The sequence below is a fragment of the Hyla sarda genome, chromosome 5 (assembly GCF_029499605.1).
Source record: "Hyla sarda isolate aHylSar1 chromosome 5, aHylSar1.hap1, whole genome shotgun sequence".
Lineage (NCBI taxonomy): Eukaryota > Metazoa > Chordata > Amphibia > Anura > Hylidae > Hyla > Hyla sarda.
Genome location: NC_079193.1, coordinates 321,444,163 through 321,464,542, shown reverse-complemented (window position 1 = coordinate 321,464,542; position 20,380 = coordinate 321,444,163). Strand labels below are relative to the sequence as shown.

Sequence of the window (20,380 nt, the reverse complement as noted above, 5' to 3'; positions counted from 1 at the left end):
CTGCAGATCCGCCGGTGACCCGACCCATTTTGTGCCTCCAGCTGTTGCCACCCCCGTTCCCTCGCCTCTGGCCGGCTCGCAGCGGCAATCTGCGGCTATGAGCAGTCACACAGGGGGCATGCGAGACGCTGAGTCCACTCAGACATCGCGGTACACTGCACTCAGACATCACGGCTGCTCCGCAAGGGCAGGCCAGAGGGCAGGCCAGAGGCAGATCGAGGCGATGGTGGCAATAGCTGGATGCACAAAATGGGTCGGATCACTGGCGGATCTGTTACACGTGACCCTACCCTAAGCCAGCCCTCATATGTTTTGGCATAGGCGGCTTTCACACTATAAAAATACCTCCGTTATAAACGTCTGTCATAAAAATCTTGAAAATCGGCTGTTAAAAAAAATTCCATAGACTTTAATGGGATTTTCTAATAGCAGTGTTAACCCGTTATCAATAACAGCCGTTATTTTGTGACAGGCGATAGTAACGGGAGAATGACGCATGCACTATTTCTCCCGTTCATTCGCCCGTCACAAAATAACGGGCCTTATTAATAACGGGCGATAACGGGTTAAAACGGCTATTAGAAAATCCCATTTTAGCCTATGGGATTTTTCTAACGGATGATTTTCAAGGTTTTTATGACTGACGTTTAAAACTGAGGAACTTTTATAGTGTGAAAGCAGCTTTACACACAGTATCCTGTGCATTTTTGATGCGCAGGATTTGAAGCTGCATTCAATTAGTTTACATTGAAATCTGCAGCTTCAACCCCTGAACATCAAATATGCACAGGTCACACACATTCTGACGCTGCGGATGCGCTGCCGGCAGTCACAGAGAAACAGCAGAGCGAGCTTCCTGTAAGTTTACTAGTTGTGTGTCCCGCAGGCAGTCACAAGCTGACACACAGAGCTACCCAGCCGCAGCAGGGAGCTCGCTCTGCAGTCACTCTGTAACTGCTGGCAGAGCATGCACAGCAAGAAATAAGCTGTGGATGTGCTGTGTGTGACCCTACCCTTCGGGTAGGGTCACGTGTAGTACATACACAGCGTTCTTCGCAGGGAGGTCACTCTTGTGACTGCCGTCGGCTCAGTTGCAGTGTGAAATATGCTGTGGCTGTGACCCTTCCCTTAGAGAGTAGCTGTCACCAAAGTAAACTTTTAATATATTGTTCCTTATGTAGTTATAAGACACTTTGCAATTTACTTGCTGTTAAAATCTTCAACCTTTATATGTTTTTAATGTGATTGAAAAAAACGGCCACTAGGTGGCTCTGTTCTGTTCCCTGAGCAAGTCAAACAGATAGTTTTGTCTCCCCCGGCCTGGCAGGAGACCAAACTCAGGAAGTGCGTGCGGGACATGACGAGGTACAGCTCTGACAGGCTTCAGTGACATTGCTCCTGCTGGGGAACGCCCACTTTCTCCTGACAGGAGCTCAGACAATGTGAGCAAGGGGAAAGGTATGATACACAGCTGTTTAAAGCTCGGAAATTGTTTCCAAGGGCAGAAGGGGTGTTAGGAGTAGTTAGTGAATATAATCTGAGTTAGTTTAGAAAATATGGTTTGAGGACAGGTACTGTTTAATGTGTATAGCCTTAGACTGCAGGAAGAGAATATGCAGAGTTTGTAGTCTGTTACCCTGGAAATACATAAGTCTGCATAGGAGCCGTAGATCCAGAATAGATGATTCTACATTAAAGCTAATTGATTTATTTTACGTTTAATTTTAATCGAATGGAAAAAAAATGGTAAAAGTTGGATGGGCCGGGAAAACTGGGTTTTTGTTGAAGTTTTGTTGAAGGACACACGAGGCAATTCTGAAGCCTTACTCCTGTATAATACATTAAAGCGCCTGTGGAATTCATGGCAGATGAGCGTCAGCGCTGAATTCAACATCTTGATCCAATCTTAGCTGAATTCAAAGACACTTTTTAGATCAAAAGCAGATTCTTGTGCAGGTGGGGGTAAAGGATTTTTTTTGTGGCAGCCAAGCGAGTGTTTAGCAGCAGGGATATACTGTAGGAAGCCGAGGTGCATGCAGATTTCATATGGGTTTTCTGATGCCCATTAATAAAGCGGGGTGGGAGATTGTGGCATGCACAGAATCTGACCCAGATTACAAAGAAAGTATAGAAAATGTGCTCTGTGACCTTCTATCTGTAACAATCACGAAATGTCGATACGGTTGTGATCTCACATTATGAGATGACACAAAAAGTTATAGAACATGTTCTTTAAAGGGGTTCTCCACTAAAAAAAAAAAAAAAAAAAATATATATATATATATATATATATATATATATATATATATATATATTTATTTTTATATCAACTGGTGCCAGAAAGTTAAACAGATTTGTTAATTACTTCTATTAAATAATCTTAATCCTTCCAGTAGTTATCAGCTTCTATATGTCCCACAGGAAGTTCTTTTCTTTTTGAATTTCCTTTCTGCCTGACCACAGTGCTCTCTGCTGACACCTGTCCAGAGCAGGAGCAAATCCCCATAGAAAACCTATCTTGCTCTGGACAGTTCCTGACATGGACAGAGCTGTCAGCAGAGAGCACTGTGGTTAGACAGTAAAAGAAATTCATAAAGAAAATACCGGTAATTTCCTGTGGAGCATACAGCAGCTTATAAGTACTGGAAGGATTAAGATTTTTTTAATAGAAGTCATTTACAAATCTGTTTAACTTTCTGGTACTAGTTGATTAAAAAAAATGTTTTCCAGTGGAGTACCCCTTTAAGTCGGGATCTGTTCACAGTTTTTGTACAGGCAAAAACTAAGTGATCATTTACATATCCGTTGATGCAATTATAGTTATGCCAAATGAGAAAAAAAAACAAAAACGACCTATCGGTATAAACTGGGCCTGTATGCATCAACATACCTCTCTTAGGCTGGGTTCGCACTGCGTTTTTCAACTACAGTTCCCGCATACGTTTTCTATCAAAAACCGTATGGGAAAAAAACGGATGGGACAGTATGGGAAAAAGTAAACCGTATGCGTTTTTAAACCGTATACCGTTTTTAAAAGTGCATACAGTTCCGTCAGTTTTTATAGAAAAAAACCCATACGTTTTTGAAAATGGGAGGGGTCTTGGGTATCGACTTTAGGATTCAAATGCGCATGTGCAAAGTAAAAACGTATACGTTTTTTCCATATGGAACCGTATACATGTGCGTTTCCCATTGACGTCCATGTTAAAAAAATACGTATGCGGTTGCAGTACGGTTTTTAAAGCGTGGTTGACCACGATTTTGTCTCCGGTTTAAAAACCGTACTGCAACCGCATACGTTTTTTTTAACATGGACGTCAATGGGAAACGCACATGTATACGGTTCCATACGGGAAAAACGTATACGTTTTTACTTTGCAGATGCGCATTTGAATCCTAAAGTCCCCACCCAAAACCCCTCCCATTAAAAATGGACAACATTTTCAAAAACGTATGTTTTTTTTTTCCATAAAAACTGACGGAACTGTATGCACTTTTAAAAACAGTATACTGTTTAAAAACGCATACGGTTTACTTTTTCCCATACTGTTCCATCCGTTTTTTCCCCATACGGTTTTTGATAGAAAATGTATGCGGGAACCGTAGTTGAAAAACGTAGTGTGAACCCATCCTTAGAATAAAATGTGAACAGAACCTTGAGGTAGTTTTCACACTAGTGCAGTGTTTCCCAACCAGGGTGTCTCCAGCAGTTGCAAAACTACAACTCCCAGCATGCCCGGACAGCCGAAGGCTGTCCGGGCATGCTGGGAGTTGTAGTTTTGCAACTGCTGGAGGCACCCTGGTTGGGAAACATTGCACTAGTGTAATACAGCCATGATTTTTCTATTCCCTGGGATGACCTCAGGTTTGATTAATTCCTCCTGTAATACACACAAAAATATATCTATATTATGCTAGTGTGAAATCTGCCTCGTAGTGCAGCATAAGAAACGCAAACACTTAGCTTTAAAAAACAATGTCACTTTCCTTTAATCTGGTATTTGATTAAACCGATAACAGTGCGGCAAGACAGAGGCACAGAACACTTCTACACACTGTAGAGTTTGGACATCCTGCACCATAGAGGTGGCATTAATGTCAGATTAAAGGAAAACCATTATATGTCATATAGGAGAAGAAAAGGTTATTGGTCTCAGTCTTGCAAATATGATAATGTTGTAATGGCTAGGGCTTCTTTCTCACTGCCGTTGCACCCTGTCAAGAATGGCGTCCAAGTTTGACGGGGCTCAACGGGTAACAGCGGGTACCGATGGACCCCATTATAGTCAATGGAGTCCGTCTGGCACCGCTGTTTTATATATATATATATATATATATATATATATATATATATATATATATATACAGTACAGACGAAAAGTTTGGACACACCTTCTCATTCAGAGTTTTCTTTATTTTCATGACTATGAAAATTGTAGATTCACACTGAAGGCATCAAAACTATGAATTAACACATGTGGAATTATAGACATAACAAAAAAGTGTGAAACAACTGAAAATATGTCATATTCTAGGTTCTTCAAAGTAGCCACCTTTTGCTTTGATTACTGCACACTCTTGGCATTCTCTTGTTGAGATTCAACAGGTAGTCACCTGAAATGGTTTTCACTTCACATGTGTGCTGGTGTGGAGGAGGAGGTGTGATGGTGTGGGGGTGCTTTGCTGGTGACACTGTTGGGGATTTATTCAAAATTGAAGGCATGAAGGACCATCATTTATTTTTCAACAGGACAATGACCCCCAACACACCTCCAGGCTGTGTAAGGGCTATTTGACCAAGAAGGAGAGTGATGGGGTGCTGTGCCAGATGACCTAGCCTCCACAGTCACCGGACCTGAACCCAATCGAGATGGTTTGGGGTGAGCTGGACCGCAGAGTGAAGGCAAAAAGGGCCAACAAGTGCTAAGCATCTCTGGGAACTCCTTCAAGACTGTTGGAAGACCATTTCAGGTGACTACCTCTTGAAGCTCATCAAGAGAATGCCAAGAGTGTGCAAAGCAGTAATCGAAGCAAAAGGTGGCTAGAACCTAGAATATGACAGATTTTCAGTTGTTTCACACATTTGTGTCATGTATATAATTCCACATGTGTTAATTCATAGTTTTGATGCCTTCAGTGTGAATCTACAATTTTCATAGTCATGAAAATAAAGAAAACTCTGAATGAGAAGGTGTGTCCAAACTTTTGGTCTGTACTGTATATGTGAGTGTGTGTGTGTATTTTTTTAAATATATAGTATGTAATTTTTTATCATTTTAATAATATATGTCTGTGTAATAGATATATAGATATATTTTTTTAACTTTTTTTACATGTTGCAGAGTATGATAATTAGCTATTAGGCATTACAATAAACACAGTAATCTTGGGTTTAACAAAAATGTCCAACTTCCATGACTACATTTGCATCACTTATGGATTTACATTTATGAAGATTTACACAGAATTTATTTTTTCTTTTATCCCTTTACAGATGACCCTCATGTACTTTAGTAGATTCTGAAAAGCATTAAGGCAACACACAGTGATGACCATCACCAGACCATACCAATACACTGTTATGTATGCATTGCTCATAGTAGGTTTCCCCACAATAAAATTACTTATCACCCATTAAAACTAGTTGTTTGGCGCAGTGGTTGGGCATTGGCGCAGTGGTTGGGCATTGGCGCAGTGGTTGGGCATTGGCGCAGTGGTTGGGCATTGGCACAGTGGTTGGGCATTGGCACAGTGGTTGGGCATTGGCGCAGTGGTTGGGCATTGGCGCAGTGGTTGGGCATTGGCGCAGTGGTTGGGCATTGGCGCAGTGGTTGGGCATTGGCACAGTGGTTGGGCATTGGCGCAGTGGTTGGGCATTGGCGCAGTGGTTGGGCATTGGCGCAGTGGTTGGGCATTGGCGCAGTGGTTGGGCATTGGCGCTGCACTCTCCATAAAAATCTAAGGGAGACTGATGGTCATCTGCTGTATTCACTGTATCTCCCCTGGCTCAGACAGCGCCTGCCATGCACATGTTCAGCCATTGCTCTCATACAACTCCTTGGAATAGGTGACGAAGATCATGGCGCCCTCTATGTATAGGTGCCAAGCTGAACCACTACTAAGAAAAAAATAATAATAATAATAAAAAAAGTTTTCCACCGGAGTACCCCTTTAAGTGGAGCTAAAGAAAACCAGAGGTGATCTTACATCATTGTTTCCCAACAAGGGTGCCTCCAGCTGTTGCTAAACTACAACTCCCAGCATGACCAGACAGCCTAAGGCTGTCTGGGCATGCTGGGAGTTGTAGTTTTGCAGCAGCTGGAGGCACCCTGGTTGGGAAACAATGCCTACATGTATATAAAGTAGCAGACTCCGGTATATAGACATGGTCCTTAGGGGCTGCAAGGTGGATACAAACACATATACAACCATAGTCGTATCCCAGCTGCAGTAGCACATTTCAGACCAGTGTTTCCCAACCAGGGTGCCTCCAGCTGTTGCAAAACTACCACTCCCAGCATGCCCGGACAGCCAAAGCCTGTCTGTTCATGCTGGGAGTTGTAGTTTATCAACAGCTGGAGGCACCCTGGTTGGGAGAAACCGTTTTAGGCACATCACGTTTAGTATTAAACACAATTCTGAACCTATAGAAGATTATTGATAATATTTTTTTACCTTAGACACTGTATTCACACAGGGATATGGGCTGCATAACTACATATGACGTGAGAATGCCAATGTGAATAAAGCTGCATATCGGATGAGCCAAAACAGAAAAAAATAATAAAAAAAAACATGTTTTACACAGCGCAGATGAAGAACTATACATGTCGTATGTATATTCTTCACATGGACATCAGGGAGGAAGCTGGCTCACTGTACAAATGTCTATTATACGGCATTACATAGTTATGCAGATGTAAATATCAACCCGTTACGACCACGTTGTAAGGCTGGGAACACACAGGTGACTGTACTGCAGTGGTATGGACGAGAAGCAATCAGCAGACTATTCCCACTAGGGGGCGCAGCGTGGTGCTGCATCGTCTGACAGTCTATGTCAGTGTTTCCCAAACAGGGTGCCTCCAGCTGTTGCAAAACTACAACTGCCAGCATGTCCGGTATATGGTAGTGTTTCCCAACCAGGGTGCCTCCAGCTGTTGCAAAACTACAACTCCCAGCATGCCTGGACGGGAGTTGTAGTTTTGCAACAGCTGGAGGCACCCTCGTTGGAAAGCACTGGTCTATCGTCATGAATGACCTGCAGCTGCGATATCACTGCTGAGACGGGGAATATAAAAGCCACTTGTGTGTTCCTGACCTTGGTAATCACACTATATCCCAACATAGGCTGTAGCGCAGCTGCCGCTCATGCTTCCCGTTACTTACACGGATGACTTTCCAGTCCGGGGGTCATTGAAAGTAGTGGTCTTTGTGTTGTGATCTACAAAGTACTTTACCCCTTCTCTTGTGTACCGAATTTCCCAGCCCTCGGGCAGAGGGTCCTCATTTTGTAAACTGTGGGGAGGGAGGAACCATTAATAAGAAGCCTGAGCACAGCAATAATACATTCGTAATAACAGATGACCGCTCGGCTCCCTGACATGCCTGTTATAGGAAATACTGCTATTCCCTGTGAAAATAATCATTTTGGAATGTCCTTACTTGTGCAGTTCCCTCTGTTATTCCTCCTGGAATTCTGTAGGTAAATGTATAACCGGGTGTGTCAGTAACAAGTCTTACATCAGGTTCACACGGCTGAACTTGTGTAGAATGTTCGGACGGAAAACACGGGCGGACGCACCGCACATTTAAATAGTCTGGTGGGTGCTAGGACTGATCAGAAATGTGCCGTGTCATAGACAGCAATGCATTTCCGAGCAGAGCAGAACCCCCCCCGCCAAACAGAATAGACACGTCTATTCTTATTCCGTACACCAGAATGGGGATTTCCGCTGCAGAAATTCCACCATTGTGCACTGTGCAGTAGAATCCCATTGGATGTCCATGTAGAATATTCCGGCGGAATTATGCACGGACATTCCGCCGTGTGAATATAGCCTTACTGGGCAATGCCACACCAGGATGCCTCCAGCTGTTGCAAAACTACAACTCCCAGCATGCCCGGTATATGGCAGTGTTTCCCAACCAGGGTGCCTTCAGCTGTTGCAAAACTACAACTCCCAGCATGCCCGAACAGCCTTCGGCTGTCCGGGCATGCTGGGAGTTGTAGTTTTGCAACAGCTGGGAAACAGTGGTATATAGACACACACTATTGACAATGGGAATAGTCGCTCTGTTATTAATTTAAAGGGGTTATCCAGGAAAAAACTTTTCATTATATATATATATATATATATATATATATATATATATATATATATATATATCTATCTATCTCAACTGGCTCCAGAAAGTTAAACAGATTTGTAAATTGCTTCTATTATTTTTTTTAATCCTTTCAGTATTTATGAGCTGCTGAAGTTGAGTTGTTTTTTTCTGTCTATGTGCTCTCTGATGACACGTGTCTCGGGAGCTGTCCAGAGTAGGAGCAAATTCCCATAGCAAACCTTTTCCGCTCTGTGCAGTTCCTGAGACAAGCAGAGATGTCAGCAGAGAGCACTGTTTCCAGACAGATAAGAACAACTCAACTTCAGTAGCTGATAATTATTGGAAGGATTAAGATTTTTTAATAGAAGTAATTTACAAATCTGTTTAACTTTCTGGAGCCAGTTGATCTAAAAAAATTAAATAAAAAAAAAAAGATTTTTCCTGGAATACCCCTTTAATTCTAGAGATTTTCAGGAGGAATAATAGAGGAACAGCACAACACAGTTGTAAGAAAGGATGCTCCAGAATTGTTATTCAAATGGAAACTCAAGTATCAACTAAAAAAAAGACACATGCCAAGAGAGTCGGGGGTCTTCTTTACAAAGTTTTAAGCCTTATTGTCATTTAAAACAACTTATGACAGGTTGTCGAAAGATTTGATCGCCCCAGGACTCACCCTTGAGTCCTACAGCGATCGTGAGATGTAAGGTGGTGAAGGGCACAGTACATACTCTACTCCCCGGCCGGATACCAGATCCGACCTTTTCTCTCCACAGTCCTTAGGCAGAGAAAAGGTCAGATTTCAGTGACAGCTGGGGAGAGAAGTGCAGCTACCGCACACCTCACAGACTTATAACTCGTGACTGCAGCGGGTCTCAGGAGTAAGACCCAATGTAGTTGTCTTAAATGAAAGTAATGCTTTAAAAGGTATTTCCATCCCAATCTGCCATTTGCTAGGATATGCCATTCATTTACGATTTGTGGGGGTCTGACCTTTGGGACAATTAAAGGGGTACTCCACTGGAAAACATTTTTTTATTTTTTTTGATCAACTGGTGCCAGAAGATAAATTACTTCTATTAAAAAATCTTAATCCTTCCAGTACTTATCAGCTGCTGTATACGCCACAGGAAGTTATTCTCTTTTCGAATTTTCCTTGCTGCCTGACCACAGTGCTCTCTGCTGACCCCTCTGTCCATGTCAGGAACTGTCCAGAGTAGGAGCAAATCCCTATAGCAAACCTATCCTGCTCTGGACAGTTCCTTACATGGACAGAGGTGTCAGCAGAGAGCACTGCGGTCAGACAGAAGGAAATTCAAAAAGAAAAGAACTTCCTGTGGATCATAGGGCAGCTAATAAGTACTGGAAGGATTAAGAAATTTATATAGAAGTAATTTAGAAATGTGTTTAACTTCCTGACACCAGTTAATAAAAAAATTAATTAAAAAAAGACGTTTTCCAGTGGAGTAACCCTTTAAACGACATTTGCAGTGAAATCAACTTATCCCCTATGCACAGGATAGGGGACAAGTGTCTGATTGCGGGGGGGTGGTCCGATCACTGGGACCCCCCGCGATCTCCCATATGGGGCCCCGACATTGCCACGCTCTGCGCCTATCCTGTGAATAGGATTAGGGGATAAGTTAATTTTCGCTGCAGATTTCCTTTAAAGGGCTCCCTGCATGCAGAACCAAGATCAATGGGGATCCCAGAGGTCGGACCAAGGCCAATAAAAAAAAAGTGATCGCATATCCTAGTGATGAGATGAAAATATGCCTTTGAAGCCAAAAAAATAAATAAAAAATGTATATATCTATTAAGTCTGTTGACAACATGGGTAACACTTTTCTGTAGAGCTGTTGTCTATGTAAGGTTCAGAAGCCTGCAGCAAATCACATGCCATCAGCATTCACTTCCTCTCCTGGCCTTACAGCAGTGTTTCCGTACCAGGGTGCCTCCAGCTGTTGCAAAACTATAACTCCCAGCATGCCCAGACAGCCTTCGGCTGTCTGGGCATGCTGGGAGCTGTAGTTTTGCAACAGCTGGAGGCACCCTGGTTGGGAAACACTGCCTTACAGATACTTGAAATGTAAGAAGCCAGCCCCATCACTTCAAGAGCCAATATGCCGTGTTTTATCAGCCAGGCATTAAAGGGGTACTCCGTTGGAAAACTTTATTTTTTTAATTTATTCATTTTTCAAATCAACTGGTGCCAGAAAGTTAAACAAATTTTTAAATGACTTCTATAAAAATAAAAAAAAATCTTTACCCTTCCAGTGCTTTTTAGCAGCTATATGCTACAGAGGAAATTTTTTTTTTTTTTCTTGTCCACAGTGCTCTCTGCTGACACCTGATGCCCGTATCAGGAACTGTCCAGAGCAGGAGAAAATCCCCATTACAAACCTATGCTGCTCTGGACAGTTCCTGACATGGACAGAGGTGTCGGCAGAGAGCACTGTGGACAAGACAAAAAAGAAATTCAAAAAGAAAAGAATTTCCACTGTAGCATACAGCTGCTAAAAAGTACTGGAATGGTAAAGATTTATATATTTTTTTTCTCATTCAAAATTTTTTATTTTTAATAAAAATAATAAGGGGAGGGGAAATAACAAAATAGTAAGGTAAAGATTTTTTAATAGAGGTCACTTACAAATCTGTTTAACTTTCTGGCACCAGTTGACTTAAAAATTTTTATTTTTTTTTAAAATGTTTTCCACTGGAGTATCCCTTTAAATACTTTCAGAACATCAATAGAAAATGACTCAAATAGTTGGGGCACCATACTGTAGTTTTAGATACACCAGCTCCTGGGATTTGTCCACATACACAGGTTAAGGGTAGGGAAAGGTCACTTCTATAATGTGCAGCCGGTAACAGGTCACATGCATATGTACAGCAAAAAGGAGGGGAGATGGGGGTTCAAAGTCCTGAAGGCGACATCAGATCACATTCACTCCGATTTTTTAGCCGGTTTTCCACTGCGCATTTAAAAAAAAAAAAACTGTCTATTAATGTGTCATATGATCGAAACGATCATATGACACATTAATAGACAGGTTTTTTTTTTTTGTAAATACATAAAACAACATTTCTGAAGCATCATCCCTATAACTGTTCACAGTGCTGTTCCTGTATTAATGAATAAATGGACAACTTGGTAAATCACTTTATTTTTACAAAGAGGCCTCCAACTGTAACCGCCTAGTTGCCAATTTAAGGGTACGTTCACAAGTGCGGATTTTTTAGCGAGTTTTCCGCTGCGTATTTGAAAGTGGGCAGGCTCTTCTCGGCTGTCCGCAGGAGATTTTCCGCGGCAGAATGTACACAGCGGAAAATCCGCCGCAAGACCCAGTGAAGTCAGTAGGGACTGTGGCGGATTTTCCGCAGCGTAAATTCCACCACGGAAAATCTGCTGCGGACAGACGACAAGAGCCCCCCCCCCCCACACTTTGAAATACGCAGCGGAAAACCCGCAAAAAAAATCTGCACTTGTCAACGTACCTTAAAGGAATACTCCACTGGATCATTTTTTGTTACATCAACTGGTGCCAGAAAGTTAAACAGATTTGTAAATTGGCAACAAAGAATGTAGAAGCCGGCGGTAAAAAGTAACTTCACCTTTATTCTGTCCAAGTTAACACATCGACATGGATCTGTCTCAGGAACAATAGTGGTAGGATAAAACTCAGGAAACTCTGCATGACGCGTTTCAGGTCATGTGACCTTTCATCAGATGCAACCTGATGAAAGGTCACATGACCTGAAAAGTGTCGTGCCGGGCGTTTCCTGAGTTTTATCCTACTACTATTGTTCCCGAGAAAGATCCATGTCGATGTGTTAACTTGGACAGAATAAAGGTGAAGTTACTTTTTACCGCCGGCTTCTACATTCTTTGTTGCCATAGTTGGAGGCTATCTTGTCGTGCGGACGACCTGGTGAGCTGACTATTCCAGATTTTTAAGTTATTTCTATTTAAAAATCAGAAGCCTGCAGCCGGGTGCAGTACTGATCAGCTGCTGTATACTACAGAGGAAGTTCTTTTCTTTCTGTCTGACCACAGTGCTCTCTGCTGACACCTCTGTCAGTATCAGGAACTGTCCAGAGCAGGGTAGGTTTGCTATGGGGATTTGCTCCTACTCTGGACAGTTCCTGACATGGACAGAGCTGACAGCAAGAGAGCACTGTGGTCAGACAAAAAAGTAACTTCAAAAAGAAAAGAACTTCCTCTGGAGCATACATCGGCTGATAAGTACTGGAAGGATTAAGATTTTTAAATAGGAATAATTTACAAATCCGTTTAACTTTCTGGCACCAGTTGATTTAAATGATTTTTTTTTCCAGTGGAGTACCCCTTTAATCGACATTAATAACATTTCTGAAGCATCGCACCTATAACTTTTCACAGTGCTGTTCTTCTGTATTTATAAATAAATGGACAACTTGGCAATACATTTTATTTTGACAACAGGGCGTGTCCCTTCTGTCAGCTCTGATTGGATAGTGTCAGACAATATAGGGACACGCCTCCAACTGTTACCACCTAGTCGGCAATTTTATCATAAATTTCTGGAGGTAACAACAGAGGAACGGCACAATGTACAGTTATAAGAAAACAGTCTCCAGAATTGTTATTTAATAAAGAACAAAATGTACAAAACCAGACGTGTCAGGAAAGCTTACAAGCCCTCTTTAAAGGGGTGCTCCACTGGAAAACAATTCCTTATATAAATCAACTGGTGCCAGAAAGTTAAACTGATTTGTATATTACTTCTATTAAAAATCTTAATCCTTCCAGTACTTATCAGCTGCTGTATACGCCACAGGAAGTTATTCTCTTTTCGAATTTTCCTTGCTGCCTGACTACAGTGCTCTCTGCTGACACCTCTGTTCATGTCAGGAACTGTCCAGCGCAGGAGAGGTTTGCTATGGGGATTTGCTCCTACTCTGGACAGTTCCTGACATAGACAGAGCTGTCGGCAGAGAGCACTGTGGTCAGACAAAAAGTGGAGCTTATAGCTGCTGATAAGTGCTGGAAGGATTAAGATTTTTTTAATAGAAGTCATTTACACATCTGTTTAACTTTCTGACACCAGTTGATTTTTAAAAAATATATATTTTCCAACGGAGTACCCCTTTAATACATGTGTACAAAGATTTACAGAAGCATTTGCCTATACAACAAACTACATTTAAAAAAAAAAAATTTCAGTGTTGGCAGGAAAATAAAAACAAGAGCCTGACTGGCTGTGCAAGGGCCTCGATTGTCTGCATACACTTCCATACATTAGGGTTAGGGGGGTTTAAATAAAAAAAACAATGCTTTCTTTTTCATGCATATATAAAAACAGTCTTTGGTTAGTAGTTGCCTTGTAGATCGATTCATGTAGTTTAGCAAATGAAAACTTGGAGTGTACCGGTCCTTTAAGAAAAGGAAATTATATATATATATATATATATATATATATATATATCACAAGAGACATTGCAAAAGTATTAATTGGTCGGATTTCAGTGCGGGAGGCCCACGATCAGAAGAGTGAGTGGGGAGAAGCGGGTAATACAGTGTTTCCCAACCAGGGTGCCTCCAGCTGTTGCTAAACTACAACTCCCAGCATGCCCGGACAGCCGAAGGCTGTCCGGGCATGCTGGGAGTTGTAGTTTTGCAACAGCTGGAGGCACCCTGGTTGGGAAACCCTGGCATAGTATGTAGCGCACTTCACTCTCCGGTTCACAGCGATATCCATTCAGCGTCTCCAGACGGCCCCATAGAATTCTAATGGGGGATGGGGATACCTGTAAACTCCCTGTTCTTTCTCCTGATCCATGTTGGTCTCAGCACTAAGACCCCGACCAATCAAAACTTTTGACAGGTTTCTGTGACCGGTCAAACGTTTTTATATAAGACAGGTAGACTTTAAAGACGTACTCCAGTGAAAAAAAAAATTTTTTTCATATCAACTGGCTCCAGAAAGTTAAACAGATTTGTAATTTACTTCAATAATAAAAAAATGTTTTAATCCTTCCAGTACTTATCTGCTGAAAGTGAGTTGTTCTTTTCTTTCTAACAACAGTGTTCTTTGCTGACACCTCTTTATGTCTCAGGAACTGTCCAGAGCAGGAGAGGTTTGCTATGGGGATTTGCTCCTACTCTGGACAATTCCTGAGATAGACAGAGGTGTCAGCAGAGAGCTTTGTGGTCAGACTGAATAGAACAACTTAACTTCAGCAGCTGAAAAGTACTGAAAGGATTAAGATTTTTTTTTTTTTTTTTTTTATTATATAGAAGTAATTTACAAATCTGTTTAACTTTCTGGAGCCAGTTGATATGAAAAAAAAAAATCTGTTTTTCACTGGAATACCCCTTTAATTTTAATTGGTTGCTGTGAACTAGACCACTTTGTGTCAGTGACTGTTTTGATATATGAGCTCCACTTATTCAAGTCTTGAAACATTGGATGGTAACTTATAAATGAAAAGGTTAAGATCTCTGCCTGCTGTCACTCACCGGGATCCCTTAGGGCGAATTCACATGTGACAGGTTTGTTGCAAAATCTCAGCCACTGTTTAATTCATCTGAATGGGGATATTTCCAAATAATAGAATTGATTTTTAGTTACAGAAATTTTTGCAACAAACATGACGTATGTGAACTCAACCCTACGGTTTTTATCAAGGGGATTAAAAATAAATAAATAAAGATCTATCCTGGTCAAGTGATGAATACACAGGCATTACGGCTCTGATAAGTAGACAGTAACTGTAAGGCTAGGGTCACGTATCCGTTGTGTTTGTACAATTGTATTTTTATGCCTGAGCTGGACAGAATTGGGGACATTTTTGTGCACTATTTGCATTGCTCAAGCAAAAAAAAACACACACATCCCTTTCCTGTCCAGTCTAGGGAAACATCCAGAGTCACAACTGATGCCAAAGCTGCTCCCATAGGGTCAATTGTGGAATCAGTTTCTGTATCACCATGGAGAGAAACAAAACTAGACTGACCATAAACGTGGACCATCACATGACCACAATAGATTTTTAAAAGGGGTGTTTTTTTTTATATCACCTGGCTCCAGAAAGTTAAACAGATTTGTAAATTACTTCTAATAAATTAATTCCAGTACTTATCAGCTGCTGAAGTTGAGTAGCTCTTTTCTGTCTGACCACAGTGCTCTCTGCTGACACCTCTGTCTGTGTTAGGAACTGTCCAGATTAGGAGCAAATTCCCATAGCAAACCTCTCCTGCTCTGGACAGTTCCTGGAACAGACAGAGGTGTCAGCAGAGAGCAATGTTGTCAGACAGAAAGGAACAACCCAACTTCAGCAGCTGATAAGTACTGGAAGGATTACAGTTTTTTAATGGAAGTAATTTACAAATATTTTTTACTTTCTGGAGCCAGTTGATATGAAAAAAAGTGTATTTTTTTTTTTTTTTTTTTTTTACATTGGAATACCCCTTTAAGCCCTTGAAGCCAACTATGAGGTTTCTTAACTGCAAGCAGAGATCTTAAAAAAAACAACCAAATAATTTCTTGTGAATCCTCACTTGGGTTACAAAGCATTCCCAGTGTCTAGAAGTGAGAGGTGGAGCGTTACTGAAGACATTTCTACCAGCTGAATATATCCCCTCGTACTGAGCTGAAGATAATCTACTGCAGGGACACCACACACTCGTCATGTACATTTACACGGAATAAAGACATTTATGTTAAGTTTCAGTAAGTGCACAATATGAAGGCAAACATTGGGAGACTGAAATTAAAGGAAAAGTGTCTCTCTAAGAAGATGGAATGGAGCAATGTGATGGGACACGTTCTATCGTAATGGCAGAAGTATATATAGGATGCTTTCCTACCCTTGAGTTCGAGGGTCTTCCCACTGTGTCGTTTTTGTATTGTGATTGACAAAATACACTCGGTCTGTAGAGTCCACTCTTCTTTCTGGAAAACAAACTGTGTAGTGAGTATATAAATGGGTATATATGGAGTATATAATAGTACATAAATGGGTATATATGAGTATATAATCGTATATAAATGGGAATGTTCTCTTACCCCAGCCTGGTGGTAAAGGACCCAAGGGATCGTTTTCTGCTGATAACATTGAAGCCTAGAATAAAACATTTCACATGTTACTACTAAGTGAAAGTTGTACGCATGTGTAATGTGTGAGTGTGTGTGTATAAAATGTGTGTAATGTGTGTGTATAATGTGTATTTGTATGTAATGTGACTGTATGCGTGTGTAATGTGCGAGTGTGTGTGTATGAATGTGTGTAATGTGTAAGTGTGTATAATGTGTATTTGTATGTAATGTGACTGTATGCGTGCGTAATGTGTGAGTGTATGATTGTGAGTGTGTAATGTGTCTGTAATGTGTGAGTTTGTAATGTGTGAGTGTGTAAAGTGTGTGTGTGATGTGTAATCACGTGTGCAATGTGTAAGCTTGTGTGTAATGTGCATGTGTGCAAATGTGTATAATGTGCATGTGTGCAATGTGTATAATGTGCATGTGTGTAATGTGTATAATGTGCATGTGTGCAATGTGTATAATGTGCATGTGTGCAATGTGTATAATGTGCATGTGTGCAATGTGTATAATGTGCATGTGTGCAATGTGTATAATGTGCATGTGTGTAATGTGTATAATGTGCATGTGTGTAATGTGTATAATGTGCATGTGTGTAATGTGCATAATGTGCATGTGTGTAATGTGCATGTGTGTAATGTGCATGTGTGTAATGTGCATGTGTGTAATGTGCATGTGTGTAATGTGCATGTGTGTAATGTGCATGTGTGTAATGTGCATGTGTGTAATGTGCATGTGTGTAATGTGCATGTTGTGCTATAATGTGCATGTGTATAATGTGCATGTGTATAATGTGCATGTGTATAATGTGCATGTGTATAATGTGCATGTGTATAATGTGCATGTGTATAATGTGCATGTGTATAATGTGCATGTGTTTAATGTGCATGTGTATAATGTGTATAATGTGCATGTGTATAATGTGTATAATGTGCATGTGTGTAATGTGTATAATGTGCATGTGTGTAATGTGTATAATGTGCATGTGTGTAATGTGTATAATGTGCATGTGTGTAATGTGTATAATGTGCATGTGTGTAATGTGTATCATGTGCATGTGTGTAATGTGTATCATGTGCATGTGTGTAATGTGTATAATGTGCATGTGTGTAATGTGTATCATGTGCATGTGTGTAATGTGTATAATGTGTATCATGTGCATGTGTGCAATGTGTATAATGTGCATGTGTGCAATGTGTATAATGTGCATGTGTGTAATGTGCATGTGTGTAATGTGTATAATGTGCATGTGTGCAATGTGTATAATGTGCATGTGTGCAGTGTGTATAATGTGCATGTGTGCAGTGTGTATAATGTGCATGTGTGCAATGTGTATAATGTGCATGTGTGCAATGTGTATAATGTGCATGTGTGTAATGTGTATAACGTGCATGTGTGTAATGTGTATAACGTGCATGTGTGTAATGTGTATAACGTGCATGTGTGTAATGTGTATAACATGCATGTGTGTAATGTGTATAATGTCTGAGTGTATGCGAGTATGTGTGTAATGTGAATACAGTAGTATGTGAGTAATGTGTATAATGTGGAATGTGTATAGTGTGTGAGCATTTGTGTAATGTGTGCAAATGTGGCATCTCAAAATGCCTTCAGAAAGTTACTTAATTGATTACATCTTGGTGTCACGTATATACTGTCAAACATTTACTCCTTAGAAGATGGACACAGGATAGCACTGGGTCTGACTGACCGAATAGAGGTATCGCTGGTTGAACTGCTGCATAGCTCCCTGGAGTTGATTGCGTTGCGACTGCCACTGCTCAAAATTCCGGACAGACTCCATGGTGGGCCTCTGCCATGTTGTAGTTCTAGTATTATGGTCAACATAGTAAACCCTACCTCGGTCATCCACCCTTCTTTCCCATCTGAAAGGCAAAAAACATCTTTTAGTTTTCTCTTTAGGTTACAACATCAATATACAACATAATCCATTGCCTTGAGAAGTGTAGAAATCTATATTTTGCAGGATTTGCCTAGTGAAGCTATTTCAGCACACACTTCATGAGGATACAAAAGGAGCTTGGCACTCCTGCTTGGCACCCAGCTCTCCCCATGCAGGAAGCAGTGTCAACCACCGCACAAAGTGTTGGTCAATACACCCGCACCATGCAGCTTTATGGCAGAGATGGAGCTATAAGAGTACAGCGCTTCGGCTCTCCCATAGAGATGTATGGAGGACATGTGCTGATCCCCACTCCGTGATGGAGGAGAGCCGGAGCGCCGTGCAGGAGACCCTGCTGGGACCCCCAACGATCTGACACTTATCCCTAATCCTTTGGATAGGGGATATATTTTACTAAACTTAATAACCCCTTAAGGAATCCCACTGACTGTAATGGAGTAAAGAACATACAAGCACCACCATCATGAATTATATGAGGACAGGGCCAAAGGAAATCTGTAAATCAGCAAACAGAGGGGGAGTTCACTTGATCCCGATAACTGCTGGTGTCAGAAGTGGGACTCACATCTATCAGAAATTCATGGCATATCCTGTAAATAGGAAATTATATTGGGGGAGATTTATCAAAACCTGTGCAGAGGAAAAATTGCCCATAGCAACCAATCAGATTGCTTCTTTCATTTTTCAGAGGTCTCTTTAAAAATGAAAGAAGCGAGCTGATTGGTTGCTATGGGCAACTTTTCTCTGCACAGGTTTTGATAAATCTCCCCCATTGTGTCTTCTCATGATCACATTATTACAGACTTGACTAGAGAAAGTAGATAATTTCTATTAACCTTTTAGGGTTCAGATGAACATAAAGGACTTACCCAGGTGGTAAAGGCTGTGGTCGTTCCCAAGTTGTAGTCCTTGTGTTGTGATCAACATAATAGGTTCTACCGTGAGGATCCTTTCGTTGCTCCCACCTGCAAAAAAAGGGTTAACAAATCGTTATATTTCCTAAACCAGCATTTTCCAAACAGTGTGTCTCCAGCTGCTGCAAAACTACAACTCCCAGCATGCCCGGACAGCCAAAGGCTGTCCGGGCATGCTGGGAGTTGTAGATTTGCAACAGCTGAAGACACACTATTTGGAAAACAGGACCCTTAACCATTCATACAAGAAGATCGTGGACTAGTAAAATTGTGTAACAGAACCCAAGAATGACCAATAATTCAAGTATTAGCATTTTAGAGTACATTTAACATGTGAAACACACACACACATATATATATATATATATATATATATATATATATATATATATATACACACACATACACATACAAATACACTGCTCAAAAAAATAAAGGGAACACTTAAACAACACAATGTAACTCCAAGTCAATGACACTTCTGTGAAATCACACTGTCCACTCAGGAAGCAACACTGATTGACAATCAATTTCACATGCTGTTGTGCTAATGGGACAGACAACAGGTGGAAATTATAGGCAATTAGCAAGACACCCGCAATAAAGGAGTGATTCTGCAGGCGGTAACCACAGACCACTTCTCAGTTCCTATGCTTCCTGGCTGATGTTTTGGTCACTTTTGAATGCTGGCGGTGCTTTCACTCTAGTGATAGCATGAGACGGAGTCTACAACCCACACAAGTGGCTCAGGTAGTGCAGCTCATCCAGGATGGCACATCAATGCGAGCTGTGGCAAGAAGGTTTGCTGTGTCTGTCAGCGTAGTGTCCAGAGCATGGAGGCGCTACCAGGAGACAGGCCAGTACATCAGGAGACATGGAGGAGGCCGTAGGAGGGCGACATCCCAGCAGCAGGACCGCTACCTCTGCCTTTGTGCAAGGAGGAGCAGGAGGAGCACTGCCAGAGCCCTGCAAAATTACCTCCAGCAGGTCACAAATGTGCATGTGTCCACTCAAACGGTCAGAAACAGACTCCATGAGGGCCCGACGTCCACAGGTGGGGGTGGTGCTTACAGTCCCAACACTGTGCAGGACATTTGGCATTTGCCAGAGAACACCAAGATTGG

General features: G+C 41.4%; 1 protein-coding gene across 3 annotated transcripts in view; it reads right to left on the bottom strand.

Annotated features, from left to right (window-relative positions):
- WWP1 (WW domain containing E3 ubiquitin protein ligase 1) overlaps nt 1-20,380 on the bottom strand; it is a 133,824-nt gene that overhangs the window by 31,796 nt on the left and 81,648 nt on the right. For all 3 annotated transcript variants that reach the window (XM_056522277.1, XM_056522279.1, XM_056522278.1), the window contains exons 9-13: nt 19,212-19,307; nt 18,130-18,304; nt 16,386-16,440; nt 16,187-16,271; nt 7,390-7,518 (exon numbers count right to left, since the gene is read on the bottom strand). In XM_056522277.1, coding sequence (XP_056378252.1) covers nt 7,390-7,518; nt 16,187-16,271; nt 16,386-16,440; nt 18,130-18,304; nt 19,212-19,307 — 540 coding nt within the window. The remainder of the gene's footprint in view (nt 1-7,389; nt 7,519-16,186; nt 16,272-16,385; nt 16,441-18,129; nt 18,305-19,211; nt 19,308-20,380) is intronic.